This window comes from Microtus pennsylvanicus, chromosome 6, assembly GCF_037038515.1.
Source record: "Microtus pennsylvanicus isolate mMicPen1 chromosome 6, mMicPen1.hap1, whole genome shotgun sequence".
NCBI classification, from domain to species: domain Eukaryota; kingdom Metazoa; phylum Chordata; class Mammalia; order Rodentia; family Cricetidae; genus Microtus; species Microtus pennsylvanicus.
Genome location: NC_134584.1, coordinates 25,593,134 through 25,608,568, shown reverse-complemented (window position 1 = coordinate 25,608,568; position 15,435 = coordinate 25,593,134). Strand labels below are relative to the sequence as shown.

The following is a 15,435-nucleotide window of genomic DNA, read 5'->3' as shown; positions in this document are numbered from 1 at the left end:
GTCCGACAGGCTCATATTTGAACAATTCATCATCAGGCAGTGGCACTACTTGAGAAGGATTAGGTGTGGCCTTGCTGGAGGTAGTGTGTAACTCTCAGCTATTTTACCAGCACCGTGTCTACCTGTGTGCCACCATGCTCCCTTCCTTGTAGAGGATAACTAAACCTCTGACACTATAATCAAGTCTCATTTAAATGCTTTCTTATATAAAAGTTGCCTTGGTCATTATGTTTCTTCACACAATAGAACAATGACTAAGACATAAACCAAGGCATCAAACTGCAAAGCATTTGCAAGAGGAAAAGAACTTGATGCTCTGTACACCTGGGCATTTGCTTTTTTTCCACTTGGATCAAGTGGATGAAAAAATAAGCCTACACCAAGTCCCAGAGGCCTACAGTTTTAACTGTAAAGCTAATACAGATTATAGAACACTCACAACGGAAGGTTATCTGCTACTAAAACCCATTCTACAGATAAAATTACCCATTCATCTTCAGGTGTGTGAAAATGGGATAACACAAAGGGTATATTTCTTGTTTTTATTTCAACATTTAAAATATTCACAGGTGAAGTATTCGGTTCATTGACACCTCCATGGAAGATGTACCAAACAAAGGATAAATACAGGCATTCCACAATTATAGAATTACATACTTCTTACTATATGCATGTTTTACACTACAGTTTATCTGGAAAAACACCTTTCTTAAAAAAAAAATTTAGTGTTTCTCTACATTAAATTTCCATAAAAGGTGAACCACAAAGAATTCCAGAAGAGATACTAAATATCACTCAACAGTTCTTAAGATTTTCAAGCTTTTATGGCAAGCACTGTGCTAACATTCCTATCAAGAACACTTATACATGTTCAGTCCCCTTTCCTTCCCTATAGCCAGGCCAGGATGCATTTTTCTCCACGATTCCCTAAGTTGCTGTCTCTAAGATATTATGCAGAAGAGATTAGTTATCACGGGATCTTGGCTCAGTAATGAGGTAGTATTTCCCAAGATTTTAGCATTTGTGAAGCAAACAAAGGAAAATAGTTTTTCTTTTTCAGTGATTTCTTTAAATGAAATGCCAAGGGCACTGGAAATTGGCTGAAGGCTGTTTTTACTCTAAAAGGCAAGGAGGAAAGGAAACCCATTTGGAAGCCTTGCTACCGAGCATAGTAAAGGGCAAAACCTGAGAATAGGTACGAATTATTTCAGTATTACAAAATAAGTAAGATATTTATGCCTCAAAATATCAAGCCTTCTTCCTGGGAGAACTCTATGATGGTCAGTATTAACTGCCAATTTAACAGACTCTAGAATCACACGGAAGATGGGCCCCTGGTATGTCTGGAGCACTATGTTGGCTCCTTGGCGGTGGCAAATAGAAAGACCTGCCTGCCCACTGTGGATGGCATCAGTTCATGGGCTAAGCCAAAGACTAGAATGAGAAGGAGAGGAACTGAGCATGCATTTGTGCTCTCTGCTTCCTGACTATGGAGCTCCTGACATTGTGACTGTGAGTCAGAATCCTCCTCCTCCTGTGTGCTGCTCTTGGCAGGGCACTTTGTCACAGTGACAGAAAGAAAACTAAGACACTGAGGAGAGACAGGAATCTGAATGCAAAATAGATGGACTGTACCCTTTCTCTTCAGTATGAGTTTTAACTCTCTTAATCTAATTCTCCTTTTCTACACACATAAGGAAAAAATTTAATAACTCTGGTATACTACCTACTCTGTAACATTAGTAAGTGAATTTAGCTATAAACCTAACAAATTATGCCAGAGAAAGTTTTCCATGTGGAGATTTTATTATGCTAAGCAGCAGCAATGCCTAGATAACAGATGACAGCAGCACCTCTACAAAGTGCATGGCTGAAATGCATACATACTCTGAATTCATGGCCTAGGAAATTTATCTATTATTCCCTCTTCATCTACACTAAAACTCAAGTTTATTTTCTAACTACCCTTTCTCTAAATGGCAAAATACTTTACAAAACTAATTATGTTAATGAAATGCAACGCTATACTCCAAATAAGAGGAACCTCAGGAACGAGGAAGGTAGATACAATACTTCTGCAACACACGCTATACTCCAAATAAGAAGAGTAACCCTCAGGAACGAGGAAGGTACATACAATATTTCTTCAACATTTTGGTACCTATCAAGGTTAAATAAGTGAGATTTCTTTATCAATTTGTAGTAACTAACATACTAAAGTTACCTAAAGAATATCTCTGGGAGAGCAGGTTAATTATGCGAGACCCAGCAGGTGGATTTTTAAATTAAATCCTTGACAATTCTATAAAATTTTTAGACAATGGGAACCGAACCTGGTAATAAGATAATGCATTTCTGATATGGCAGCCCTTATTGGCAGTTAGTATTTACAAGTCTTTAAACCATTCTTGTTACTGATTATTATACCTACCACGGTCATATTGCTGTCACCAAAATATCATGTGCCTACCATCTCATCACAGGCCAGGTCCCTTCGGTGTGGTGAGTCTCTTCGTAGGCAGTCTTTCCCTAAGGAACGCTGCCCTATTCACTGGGGCACTAGCCCTGAAATCTATGGCTGCCTATCATTGTGGTTAAATGAAAACCAATCAACAGTGTCTATCAAATTTAGTTAGCATGAAGTGTAGAAGTCTCTTGTCCAAGTCTTAAAAACTGTACACATAACTTACCATGACAGTAAAGCTCAGTGACACGTGTGCATATAATCCACACTCATTATTAGAATATAATAGTAGGCCAATAAAGTTTCACGAGTTTTACTAAAGTCTAATCTAATTTAATAGCTGACTTTACAGACACCATCCCAATGTGAATAGTGTACTAAGTGAAAGCTCATCAGACATCAAAGTCACTATGTTCTGTAGTCTAAGCAACACCTACACAGAGATATGAATAATGACATACACTTGCTTGACGTTCTCATACAAGTCATGTTACCAAACAACTATCTGCTAATATTAACACAGTAGACTTGGAAGGCAATAACAACAGTTTGGCTTTCCAAACCAGCATAATATACCCAAATACGGAGTGATGTAAAAATTGAACATGAAATAATACGTTATTAGGGAAACTGAAGAAAAGGTAAAGTTTTGTTGTGGAGAACAAACTTCAACAAATTTGGTTGAAAAAAAAGATACTGAGTATGCATTTTACAAAGCAATCCTCCTAGCTCAATGCAATTAAATCCTTCTGAATATGCCTATGAAGGTTGTTCTTTTGGCCTTAAACAATAACTAGTCTTTTGATCAAAAAAGGCTACAACAGTAAGATTGTAACGATCTGGCTTTATTTTACACTAGGTAGGGGGGCACAAAGCAATCCTCTTTAATAAAGTTGACATTTAGCTTCACTCAGAACATTTTAATAATGCACATTAAAAAAAAGTATTCACTTTACAAATTGTTCTGCAATCCAAATATACAACAGCTTGGAAAACAACATTTAGAAAGCAAAAGCCAATGTAAAAAGACAGATTGAAACAACTACAACAGTACAGTTTGATATGGCTCAGATTTTACAGCTTTCTTACTGCATCATCTATGTCAGAAATCTGTTCCTTCAGCTGGCTCCATTGCTCCATGTTTAAAGAAATACCTAAACAAAGTTTAAGAAATATAAGGTGAAAATCAAGCTGCCTTGGGGATTTTGATATTTCCAAATCCTTTATCAAAAGTGACATTTTACTTACGTAGATTTTTTAATGTTGAGGACAGAATCCAGACTTCACACATGCCACATCCCTCCTCTAGTTCTAAGCTACTTCATCAGCCTCAAAACTGCCATTTTGAATGGCACAATACTAGACTATTGAGGTCTTGTAGAGATCTATATTGAAATATTAAAATCTTTTGTTAACCCCAGATTCAAGTTTGTATCCAGTGCATCTGCATAATGCACTCTGATGAATAGGAATTAATGATAATTTGAAGATATTTCACAAATATGTGCAGGCTAAGAGTTAGGACCCAGATTCGGCATAAGAGACTGCCATTATTTCATCCTGTGACTGTCAACAATTGTTCCATATTTCCACCATAACTCAAGGTGTTAGGTACCGCGCTGAGTTCTTCCATGAGTATCCATTTCACTCTGGGAAGCTCCCTAGAGAGTGACTCATAAGAAGCATGGTAGAATGCAGAATACAGATATAGGTCTGAGTACACTCTGGATTCCTACCTTCACTAGCTGCATGTTCTAGGCTCACTTTCCCAATCAGTAATTGAGACTTACATATCCAAAAGTAATTATAATATATTAAAATGAAACCTTAGTATATTCACATATAATATACAATATTATATTATACATAAGCAAGCAACATATTTTTTTAGAAAACTGCTGAGGGACCATGAAATTGCAAGGAGAACACAGTAATGAACAGCATGTAGTAAAGGCTTTGAGGCTGAGTTCCTTCAGTAAATGTTTGAAAAAATGAAATCTGGCATTAGCCACCCAGAAAAATCCTGAATGAAAACTATAGACAGGAATTAAACAGCAAATATAAAGAGGAAGCGTGAAGTAAATGCTATGTGCCACCTTTGACCACATGCAGAATAGTCACTTATTTCATGGGTACACACATGTGCACACGTGTGGCCCCCCTGTCCAACAGTTTACAGCAGCACAGGTAGTATCCACTGTCTCCTTTCTACCTCCTGGGCCCTGGGGAACCCTGGGGATCATCAGGCTTGGCACAAAAGCCTTCCTTTACCTGCTAAGATACCACACCTTACTGGCCCAAGATCAACTAGAGCACTTAACTACACAAATTTAGGTTGTGTAGTGGTTAATCTTTTTTAGAAGTTTATTAGAATACTAATATACAAAAAGTCTCACTATGACATTTCCGTACATGTAAATCATGTATTTTGATTGTGTTCACCGCCCACTCCTCTCTAGCACCCCCTTTCCTACTCCTCTTGATTACCTTCCTCTTCCCAACTAGTTTTCTTCTACTTCTGTGTGCATGCCTTTGCCAACAGGTCTCACTAGTGTTGCTCCCTAGCGCAGGAGTGACAAGTTAACTTGGACTATCAACCTGACAGAACCATCATGAGCACACGGCTGGGTGTGTCGTGGAGGGTGTTTGCAGACAGGCAGGTTAACTGAAGGAGGAGAACCCACCCTAAATGTGGGTGACACCATCCCACCTAAGGCCCCAGGCTTGATAAAAGCGAGAGACCAAGCAGCAGGCTCTCATCTCTCCACTTCCTGACTGGGCCCCATGTGACAGCTGCCATGTGCCCTCAAACTGAGCCAAAATAAACCCTTTTTCCCTCGTGTTGCTTTTGTCCCATAGTTTATCACAAGAAAAGTAACTTAATACAAGTTGGCTCAACCAAAGTTTTCTAGCTGCTTGGTGACAGAATAAAATGTTTCTACATGCTAAGAGGCTTGCGACTGGGCAAATCACCTACAGTAAATGGACAGAGACCTACTTGAAGAATTCTGTCCTCAAGAAGAGCCTGTTGGAGCTAAATCCAAAGGGAAACACTAAACCCAGGATTTTTCTGTTTCTCATTTAAAATTTCCCAAGTAATAACTAATATGCCTCAGAAATGATGTAAAATCAAAAAGAAAGTAAGTTAACAATCAATTTAAAGTGAAATTAGGATTCATTACATTTCATTTTAAAAGGATCAACTGAGTAATGCCAATTATTGACCTGTCTTCACCCTGCATGCAGTCAACACTAACATCAAACTGAAGAAATAAAAACCTTACCTTTTCTCCCTGGTTTCATTTCACCTTCTGAGTCCATCCAATATTCTCTAATATCAATTAGAATTTTTCCTTTAAAGTCCCGAACACTGACGTATCTCATCTTCCCAATCTAGCAAAGGGGAAAAAGAAACTCATAAAGAGAGCAATTCACAACTTGCTGCAGGTTAATGGCACTTATAATCCTGAGAGTAAGTACTCAACTGTAACCAAGGGAAAAATCACTGCTTAGAAAGACGTAAGGAAACAAAGCAAATCTCCAATTTCCACATGGGGGAATAACATGCACATTTGTCCACATATGACATCCTGACAATGACTTTCAGGCGTCTTTCTCATTCTTTGCCTTGCCTAGAAGCTCACTGTTAAGGTAAGTTGGCTGGCCACAGAGTACTCAGGATCTGCCTGTCTCTGCACCCCAGTGCTGGGAATATAGGCATCTACAACCAAATCCAAATACCTGATGTGGCTGCTGAGTACTCAAACTCAGATCCTCATGCTGGCACAAGTACTTCCACCTACTGAGCTCTCTCCCTTCAGCCTCACTTTTAAATTTATGGAAATTACTAATAAAATAACACAACTGCTAAAGTAAATAGAACAGATGCTCTGTGACAAAAACAGACATGACATGTTCCAAAAAGGCCACTTTGGGGTATATAACTCTCAAGAACTACTTAACAGACTGGGCATATTCTGAGAAATGCAGTCTCCTGTGCGAACATCAATAAGTACTTAGTGAGACAGCTTACATACTATGGTACCAATCCTATAGGACCCTTATTGTAAATGTGCTCTATCACTACCTGAAACTTGAAGAGGTAGATAATCATACATCCAAAAGACTGGAAATGGGGTCTCCCAAAAGATATTTGTACATCCATATCCTTAACTGCACTAGTAACATTTAAGTAGAAGCAACCCAAAAGTTCATCCTAAAAGAATGTAAAAATAGCCAAAGAATACGATTAAAAATATATAAAAAAAATCAATGCATAATAAAATCACTTTGCATTCCCAATACTAAACTGAATAAAAAGGAAAAGACTAAAAACACAGAAGATATACAATGCAGCAACTGTGATCTTATACTGCCAATGATAGAGTAAAATAATACAACTTACTTGGAAGATAGTTTGGTTTTGTATAAGGTCAAATCATATATATATACATATATATATACACACACATATACATAAATATGTGTATATATATATTTAGCAAATATTGTTTTTACCCACAATAAAGAATACATAAAGACTTGTACTAAGAATATTCACAAAACCTTTATTCCTAGTAGCCCAAGACTCAAAAACTGTTCACCCAAAGTAAATGGAAAAACAAATAACAAAATAATCCTAAGAAAGGGCATTTTAGTACACAACACAGTATTAAGAAGCAATCTTTATAATAAAATAATTACTTATCTGTAGGGATATATGTACTTTCTTGATAAAAACAAAAAATACAGAAAATATAAAGCCATTTAACAAAATAAAAACCAACAAAACACAGTGGGCTTACTGTCTCCTATTTCAAAAACCCCATCCTTTATCTATCTTCCTAATGCAATAATCAAGCCACTATTACTAATAAAAATGCAGGTCTTCTCTAGTACTAAGCAATCTTCTGAAAACCAATGTGAAAATAAGAACCATGGCTCCTCCTAGATACACTTTCAAAAGATCACCTGTTGAATGTCCCTAGACCCTAGGATTCACAACATGAGGATTTATTTTCCTTAGTGAGAAAATCATTCCCCAAAAATAAACCCCACCCCACCCCCCAAAAAATCTACAAAATAACAGTCTTTAAACTGTGGGTACTAGTTTCTTTATAAAATTAGGAAGTAGAATAGGAAAGATAAAAATCTAGAGATAAGCCAACTGTGGTATCACACACACACTTGTGATCCCAACCTTGGAAGTTTGAGAGGCAGAATAACAAATTCAAAGCCTCACTCAGCTACAAGAGCAAGTTCCCAGCCACCATATAAATATGAGGTCCTGTGTGAAAGTCCAAACCAAGTTAAAAGGACAGAAATGAACAGGACACGGTAGCTATGTCTATAATCTCAGCACCTGAAGGAGGCAGGATTGCAAACTCAGCCTATTCTATACAGTGAGTTCCAGACCATGTTTGATGTTAAAATAGTCTTAAATGTGCTACCATCTCTAACACCCCCTCCAGCCCAAAGGAAAAAAAAACAAAAAAAAATCCATTTTTAATAGGTCTTTTAATAGTAAAACTCACACGGCCCTGTAAGATCTGCCTTTTATTCCCTTCACCAATAGCTGGTACTCAGCTAGACTTTCCAGGCTTCCACTACAAAGTCTCTATAATACACAACCCAAGCCTGTCCCACTTCAAGATAGTAACTCAATTTCCTCTCTGAAGGCGCTTCCTTAGTCCATATACTTTGCATAGCTGACTTAACGTCCACATCTTAAGATTTAGATGACACTTCTTTTTAATGAGATTTTCACACTCACTCTCTCAAACAATCTGACCACTACTTCTCAGGATTTATTGTAATGTTCACTATGCATGTGTGTGTAATTATGGTCCCCTTAAACTCCATGAAGTTACAGACCACATTCCATGCTGCTTTCCAGAACCTGGAAAAGCCTGAATGAAATACAGAACACAGTAAGCATATAATTTATTATCTACTCAAAGCAGTAATAGTCTCTTTTTAATTCCTCATCACATACCTGCACCTATGTTTTCAATCAAATTAACATACTTTGCCTCTAATTACACAGAAGACAGGAAATTTAAACCTGTAACTCAGTAATTCTACATTTTGTCTTTTTCTTGCTTCCACTACTTTACTTCTAGTTTTCTTTCATCATTTGATCTCATCTTGCATTCTCATTCTTCTCTCATCAACCATCTGAAAACTACTCAGACACTGTCACCCTCCTCCTCTCTTTGGTTTACACTTTCTTTGGTGGTGGCTATTTTGTCAAGCATGTGCAGACTCCAACAAGAGTAACTCCCAGTTAGGCCTTCCAGGTGCTCCAGAAGACCTCAAGTGAACACATTCACTGTCAGTTCTACCTCTTCAATCATGGGTCTGTCCTCTGGAAATTACCTTAGCAATCTCACAGCATCATTTCCTCACAAAGTCTCATCTCACAAATAATTCTTAAACAGTGAAGCAAATGCTGAGTTGCTAAAAACACCTAGTAAACTCAAGATGTCACACAAGGTCTTTCTGTGGTTTCAAATCTCTCTTCATTCAACTCACTTTCCTTTTCTTTTTCCAGCTGACACTCCTACTCAAGGCCTAAACATGCTACTCAAGCACTTTACATGTAAGTTGTTCCCCAGGCTTCTTTTTCTTATGAAGCATAAGTTAGGCCATTTCTCTCAAATACTATCAAACTTATACTTTTGAGCCAAATACTCAAAGCTACTCAAATCTGCTTCCCAAATGTGCACTTCTAAATCTTCTTTTGGATTTCTATAATATTTAGGTTTGCACTATTTAAATATAGCAAAACTAAAGACTTCTAGACTTTACCAATAGCCCAGAACTGAACAATTTGCCTTCATTTCCTACTTGCTTGTTAATAATCATTAGTTTGGGACTGGAGAGATGGCTCAGTGGTTAAGAGCACTGGCTACTTCTTCCAGAAGTTTGGAGTTCAACTCCCAGCAACCACATGGTGGCTCATGACCATCTATGGTGGGATCTGATGCCCTCTTCTGGCAAAAAGTCAACAGAGCACTCAAATACATAAAATGAATAAATAAAACTTTTTAAAAATAAAAATAATCATCATTAGTCAAGAGGATTACAATACAGAGACTACAATATGCTTCAGATCAAGACATTTCTAGTGTTCTTCAGCTCACGCACAGCTGTTTCCTCTAAATACAATCCCACTTTACCTGAAACATGTTATCATCTCTGCTGCTGCTACTCTGCTTGGAAGATGCCAACGCTCTAGAAGTCTCACCAGGCTTTTGCTTCTTCACAGGCTTTTCTGAAACCACTTGCTTTTTCCTCTTTAACTTGAAAGAAAAGGTAAGAACACACACATGTCGAGTTCAAAAGACTTCATTACTTTTAAAGAGTTAAAAAACCAAAAAATTTCTTGATTCATTAAAAGAAATACATACATGAAAAAAATACATGACTCTTGTCTGCAATTACAACTAATAATTGTGTCTCTAAACTCTTCTCGGAATCTCCAAAGATACTTCAGGTATTAGAACAGTGATTTTGTGGACCAGAATCTATACAATACTTCTTGGAAAGTAGCCTACAATTTTTGAATACCACAAATCTACCAAAAGCTTTCCTTTACTTTAAAAAAAAAAAAAAGAAAGAAAGAAAAAAAGTATGGTGGTACACCCTGTAACCCTTAGGTTCAGACAGCAAAACTGAAGATTAAGGACAGTCTAGGCTATAGACAGTGACTGTCTCAAAAAAAAAAAAAATAGCACATCTATGACTAAGATATGAATATTTATTAACTTCTTGTCAATTCCAAAAGGAATCTGAACTGTTCTCAAGAATGTATGCTTCGCTTCCAGTCTGGTCTACACAGCAAGCTCCAGGCTCCCAGACCTATACAATGAAGCCATGTTGGAGGGCTGGGAGAGGGACTGTTGCAACACACGCTTAGGAAAGGGAAGTTATTTTATGTCAGGCACTGAAGCTCAACAACTCAGAAACTTCAACACAAAGAATACTGAAGATAGGCAGTAATATGTTAAGACTAGCACTCAATCTTATATTTTAGAAGCAGCACTAGCATAAAAGCATTAAAAGAAAAAGAGAAAAAGCCATGTAAGTTCCCAGCCCAAACAGTAGAGGGCAGACACGTTTCTTCTTAGTGGACAAGTACAAACTACTATTTCAACGTTACTAAACTTACTGTGTTAAATTTGATAAAGCTAGGTTAAGAAAACACTTAAGTAAGCTATGAAATAAAAAGCATGGATGCATTTAATATAAATGCTTACAGAATTAACAGTACTATTCAAAACAAACTACAAAACTCAGCTCAGTAAGCAGAAGGCAATTCTGTGGACCGGTGCATGCCCAGCAAATAACGTCACTATAAATTACTTACATAAACATACTTAATGTTACACTGATACAAATTTTAAAACCATTTATTCAAGAATAGCTCTATGTATGAAGATTGAACCCTTCCTCATTTTAATCTTATAAATAGTATCACTTTCATAGGCTCCAACTTCCCCAAATTTCCCTATAAAGAACTTCCTTCTGTTAGGTACTACAAAGTAGGCAGAAAAACTAGATAGATAGATAGATAGATAGATAGATAGATAGATAGATAGATAGATAGATAGATAGATAGATAGATAGTTAGATAGATAAATAAATAGATACATACATACATACATATATATATACATACATACATAGATAAAATTAAAAAGTTAAAAATTTAAGAAACAAGAAAATAAAGAAAGGAAATGAAAGAAGCAGGAAAAAGGGCAGCTATTTAAAAAAAAAAATTCACAGGACAGTGTCCCCAGTATCCCAGGTGACCTTGAACTTCTGATTCCCCTGCTTCCATCTCCGCAGTGCTGGGGGATCAAACCTAGGGCTTCCTGAGTGGTAGACCAGCAATCTACCAAAACTGAACTACATCACCGTCCCTGCTTGCTGCTTTTAAACATTTGCAAACTATAAGTCTACTAATTATTTACTAATTACTTTCTCTACAAAACAAGTAAACAAATAAGGACTAATGCGATTTGTTCGATTTCCAGGATATGAACGTTTACCCAGATATAAATTTCTATCAAGATACAGATGTGTGGAAGGAAGTCTTGACCACAAGATGGGCTGCTCCGTTACACTTCACTGATGTGATCAATTAAGTGGAATGAAACTGACAAAACTGTCACCTAATGCAGAAAAAGCTTATTCTGACAAAATGGATAATTTTGTGTTTGCTGTGCTGGGTGACTTTACTAAAAGCAATTATCTTTCAAACTTAAAATGTACTAAAACTCAGTAATAAGGGGGGAGCAATGACTGAGAAAGCCATCAAAAAATGTTTTCATTCAAAACTTTGGTCATGCAACCCAATAGTGATGACTTACTATCTATACATTAGGCAGATTTTTGGAAATTTTATTTATTACTATTATTTTGTGTGTACAAAATTTGTGATGCTTGTATGTGGTATATGAGGTCAGAGGGCAAACTTGGCATAGCTGATTCTATTGGTATAGTTGGAGATGAACAGGGACCAAACTCAGGTTGTCAGGTTTGGTGGCAAGGGCCTTTCTTTACCCACTGAGCCACATCAACAGCCTAGACTAAGCAGATTTTTGAATGGTAAAGTAGTGTCTTCAACCTTATTAAAATTCTAGTGCTCTAGAGTCTAAAAAAAACATTCCTGTGACTTTAGGTTACTAAAGGTGCTCAATAGAAGATTTGTCTGAGCTGGGCCTATACTCACAGCTACTCATGAGATTAAGGCATACAGACATGAGTCCAAGGTCAGTTCCGAGAACTTATTGAGACCCTGTCTTAAATAAAAAGTAAAAAGTGGGGTAGGAACATAGCTGAGTTGTGAGCACTTGCCTTGGATGCACTAGGACCGCAAGAACAGCACAAAGACAACCTCTAATGCCTGGTTAAGGCCTACAAATGAGTTTAGAAGCTCATACTCCACTCAAGCAGCCCATTTGCCATCTACCTTTACAAAAATACCCTTGCAGATTCTCTCTTACATTCTGAACCCAGCATTGGTAGCACAATCCAGAACTCAGGGAAATTTGAGGTGGTTGGAGGTAGTCAAGAATATGTAGCAAAACATATCTAAAAAGACTAACTAGTTTTTCACTTCCAAACTGGATGCCAGCATTATAGAGGAATTAATGTACTACAAATTTGGTACAATAAAACTACTTGGTACAGTAAAATTTACCTTTTTTTCAACCTCACTGTCAGAATCACTGCCTGAAGAGCTTGAAGAAACAAGTTCCTTTGATTTAGGCATTCTGAAAGAAAAATACATTACATGAATAATTTACACGTGCTCTATTACCTTCATCTTAGCTCTCTTCCAGTCAAAAAAAAAAGTTCCATGGCTCATTCTGCCATTTTGTGGTACTGGAGTCATCACACACTGGACCCATGTCTAAACTGCAAATAACAAGCACAGCCAAATACTCTGAACTCAGGACAAAGAAATAAAAGCCATGTGCACATTCCTTCACCTCTTTCTCCAAGTCTTTTCAAGAATAGATTTTAGAGGGGTTATAAAGTTTATGGGTAGACTGCAAGAAAGCAGCTGACAATTACTTTAAAATCAAAAGAAATGTAAGTAAGCAATTCCACTCATGCTAGGGTAAGAACTAACGTAGAATTAGACAGAAGACCAGCTCCAACGTAAGAAAAACAGCATGTCTATCAAAGTGTGATACCTAATTAATTTCACCATTATTAATCATCTCTTACCTGATTTATAGACACTAACTTTCACCTTGACGCCTGCACCATCAGAGTTCATAATGTTACACACAGTTCACAGCATTTTGCACTGCTTTTTCTACTGTAGTAAATAAGTAAAATTTGAGGGTTCTATGTGCAGAGCAAAACCACCAGAGAGGCACACAGACCAGTGCTTGCTGTTTACTTAACGCCCAAGCATAAAACAAAGGGCAGACTATCTTAAGTCTAACCCAATTTTCAAGGAATCCTAAGGCATGTCCTAATTCCTTTCCAAGATTCTTTACCAGGTGGCAAAAAGCTAATTACCAAAGTATGTATGGATTGAAAGGCCTAATAACACAACACTCTTTGAAAAGAAAGACTTCAGATTTCCCCTCCCACGTCAAAAAAATTGTAACCCAGCTCTCTAAACTGGCAATCAATGTAAAAAACCTGTAACCCAGCTCTCTAAACCAAACTGGCATTCAATGTTCCAAAACAGAAGATCAAGGCCAAAGTGTGCTATCCAAATCCTGACCATTAAATCCAAAACGCTCAAATCAAGTCAGCACGACCATACTAAACACAACTGGCCCATTAAGAGGAAACACTGGAGGCAACAGCAAGACGCATAACCAGTTTCGTTCGCTTTTCCTCTGGCTGCTCCATTTCACAACCTAGTCGCCAAAATCAAGTTAGTTTAGTTTCCTAAGGTGGTTGTCCACGCAACTACCCAAAAACCTGTTTTGAAAAGATTATTAACGTGAACATACACATTTTTTCATGTAAACTGCCAGCCTTATTTATCTGCCATTACGAAAAGCTGTCTAGGGAACTAAAACTGTTTCAAAGAACCACGTCATTATCTAACCTAAATCTACCCAGTAAGAAAACAGTGTAATGGGAACGAAAGCCCGCCCTTCCCTTAAACTTTGACTTTTAACTTTCATGAAGCTTTACTGGGTTGGTTTCTTTGGGGGTCGGGGGGCTTCGTGATCCGAGCAAATGATAACTAAAGGGGAGACTGTAGCGTTTACACGAATCATTCGGTGACTTGGGGGGAGGGGGTGACAACATCGCAGGGGGCAGGGCACTCGAGAGTGGGATGGCGCGGGGCGCGTGGGGGTCGCCGCCCGGAAGCTCCTCTAGGCCCCGCGGCGAGGGCTGGGGCTCCAACCAGCCTGAAGAAGGGGGCGTGGGGCGCCGAGAGCGTGCGGGCGAGGAGGGCCTTGCGCCAGCGCCATCTTATCCTCGCCGCCCCGGAGGCCGGCCTTGTGCGCCGAGGCGCGCCCCCCGCCCCTCACCCCGGCTCCCGGGGCCACCGTCCGCGAGGCCTTCCCGAGCCGGTGGTCCGCGCGCCTCCGCCCGGTGTCCCGCCACATTGTCCTAGGTACGTGCGGCCACCGCTCGCCCGCGCCCGCCCGCGCCCACCGGCGCCCACCGCCTCGGTTCGGCTCCCGGAGCAGCCACCACACGAGGCCCGGGGCGCGGGGGCGCGGGGAAGAGCGGAGGCCCGTTAAGGCTGCCGTTTCTAGCAGCCGGGACGAGCACGGGGAGCGAAGGCTCCGCGGCAGCCCGGCGGGGAAAAAGATCGGCCCGATAGCGGCCTCGAGGAAAGGGCCTGGGGTCCCGCGCACTCACGCTCCGCTCCTGCCGTCCAACAGCCTCTAGCTCGCTCCCTCGCTCGCTCCGGACTGACAGAGAGCCGGAAGTGACGGCAACCTAGAGACTCTGGCTCCGCCCAATGGCACAGAGGACACGGAGGGCGGGGCCTCTCCGGCAGCCGGCCCTTTCCAGGGCCTTAAAGGGACAGCCGCCGATCCTGAAATGGATGCGCCTAAAAAAGGGAGATGGCGCCACAGTGAGATGCCATAGAGATTGGGCCTGACCTGAAAGATAGTGAGGTACAAATGAAACATGAATGAGGAAGCTTCGTGATTGCTAAATAAACGCTGTACTGAAATGAAGGAGCTATGTTGATTAAGATCAACGTGTTGATCCATTTGCCCACAAAGAATCTTTCTGTTCCACCTTTAATCCATGACTCAGGCAGCTAAAATCCAGAGGAAGCCAGCCCTCAAGGCTCAGGATTTAATCCCAGAAGGTTCCAGAAATCTTGCAGATCTCACATGCCATGCAACTTTATTCCTAAAATGAAGTTCTGGGGGTATACAAAGTCGTTGTGGTTTGAATATCAAATGCCCTCTGTGGGCTCACGTGCTGGGGACCTTGGTTGTCAGCTGATGGCCTTTTCA

The 15,435-nt window shown here is 39.4% G+C and overlaps 1 protein-coding gene across 1 annotated transcript; it reads right to left on the bottom strand.

Moving 5' to 3' along the window:
- Positions 1-528: 528 nt before the first annotated feature.
- Sub1 (SUB1 regulator of transcription) lies at positions 529-14,921 on the bottom strand. Its single transcript, XM_075975870.1, has 5 exons — positions 14,822-14,921; positions 12,675-12,747; positions 9,646-9,768; positions 5,749-5,857; positions 529-3,618 (listed from the first exon to the last, which is right to left on the bottom strand). The coding sequence occupies exons 2-5, from the start codon at positions 12,744-12,746 to the stop codon at positions 3,539-3,541; spliced, it is 384 nt and encodes a 127-aa protein (XP_075831985.1). The 5' UTR covers position 12,747; positions 14,822-14,921; the 3' UTR covers positions 529-3,538.
- Between the last annotated feature and the right edge of the window lie 514 nt (positions 14,922-15,435).

Coding starts and splice junctions, on each gene's coding strand:
- Sub1 (XM_075975870.1), bottom strand. CDS start 12,746: ATGCCTAAATCAAAGGAACTTGTTTCTTCAAGCTCTTCAGGCAGTGAT. Junction 5,858..9,645: donor GAGATGATAACATGTTTCAG/GTAAAGTGGGAT, acceptor CCCCTTTGCTAG/ATTGGGAAGATGAGATACGT. Junction 3,619..5,748: donor AATGAAACCAGGGAGAAAAG/GTAAGGTTTTTA, acceptor AACTTTGTTTAG/GTATTTCTTTAAACATGGAG.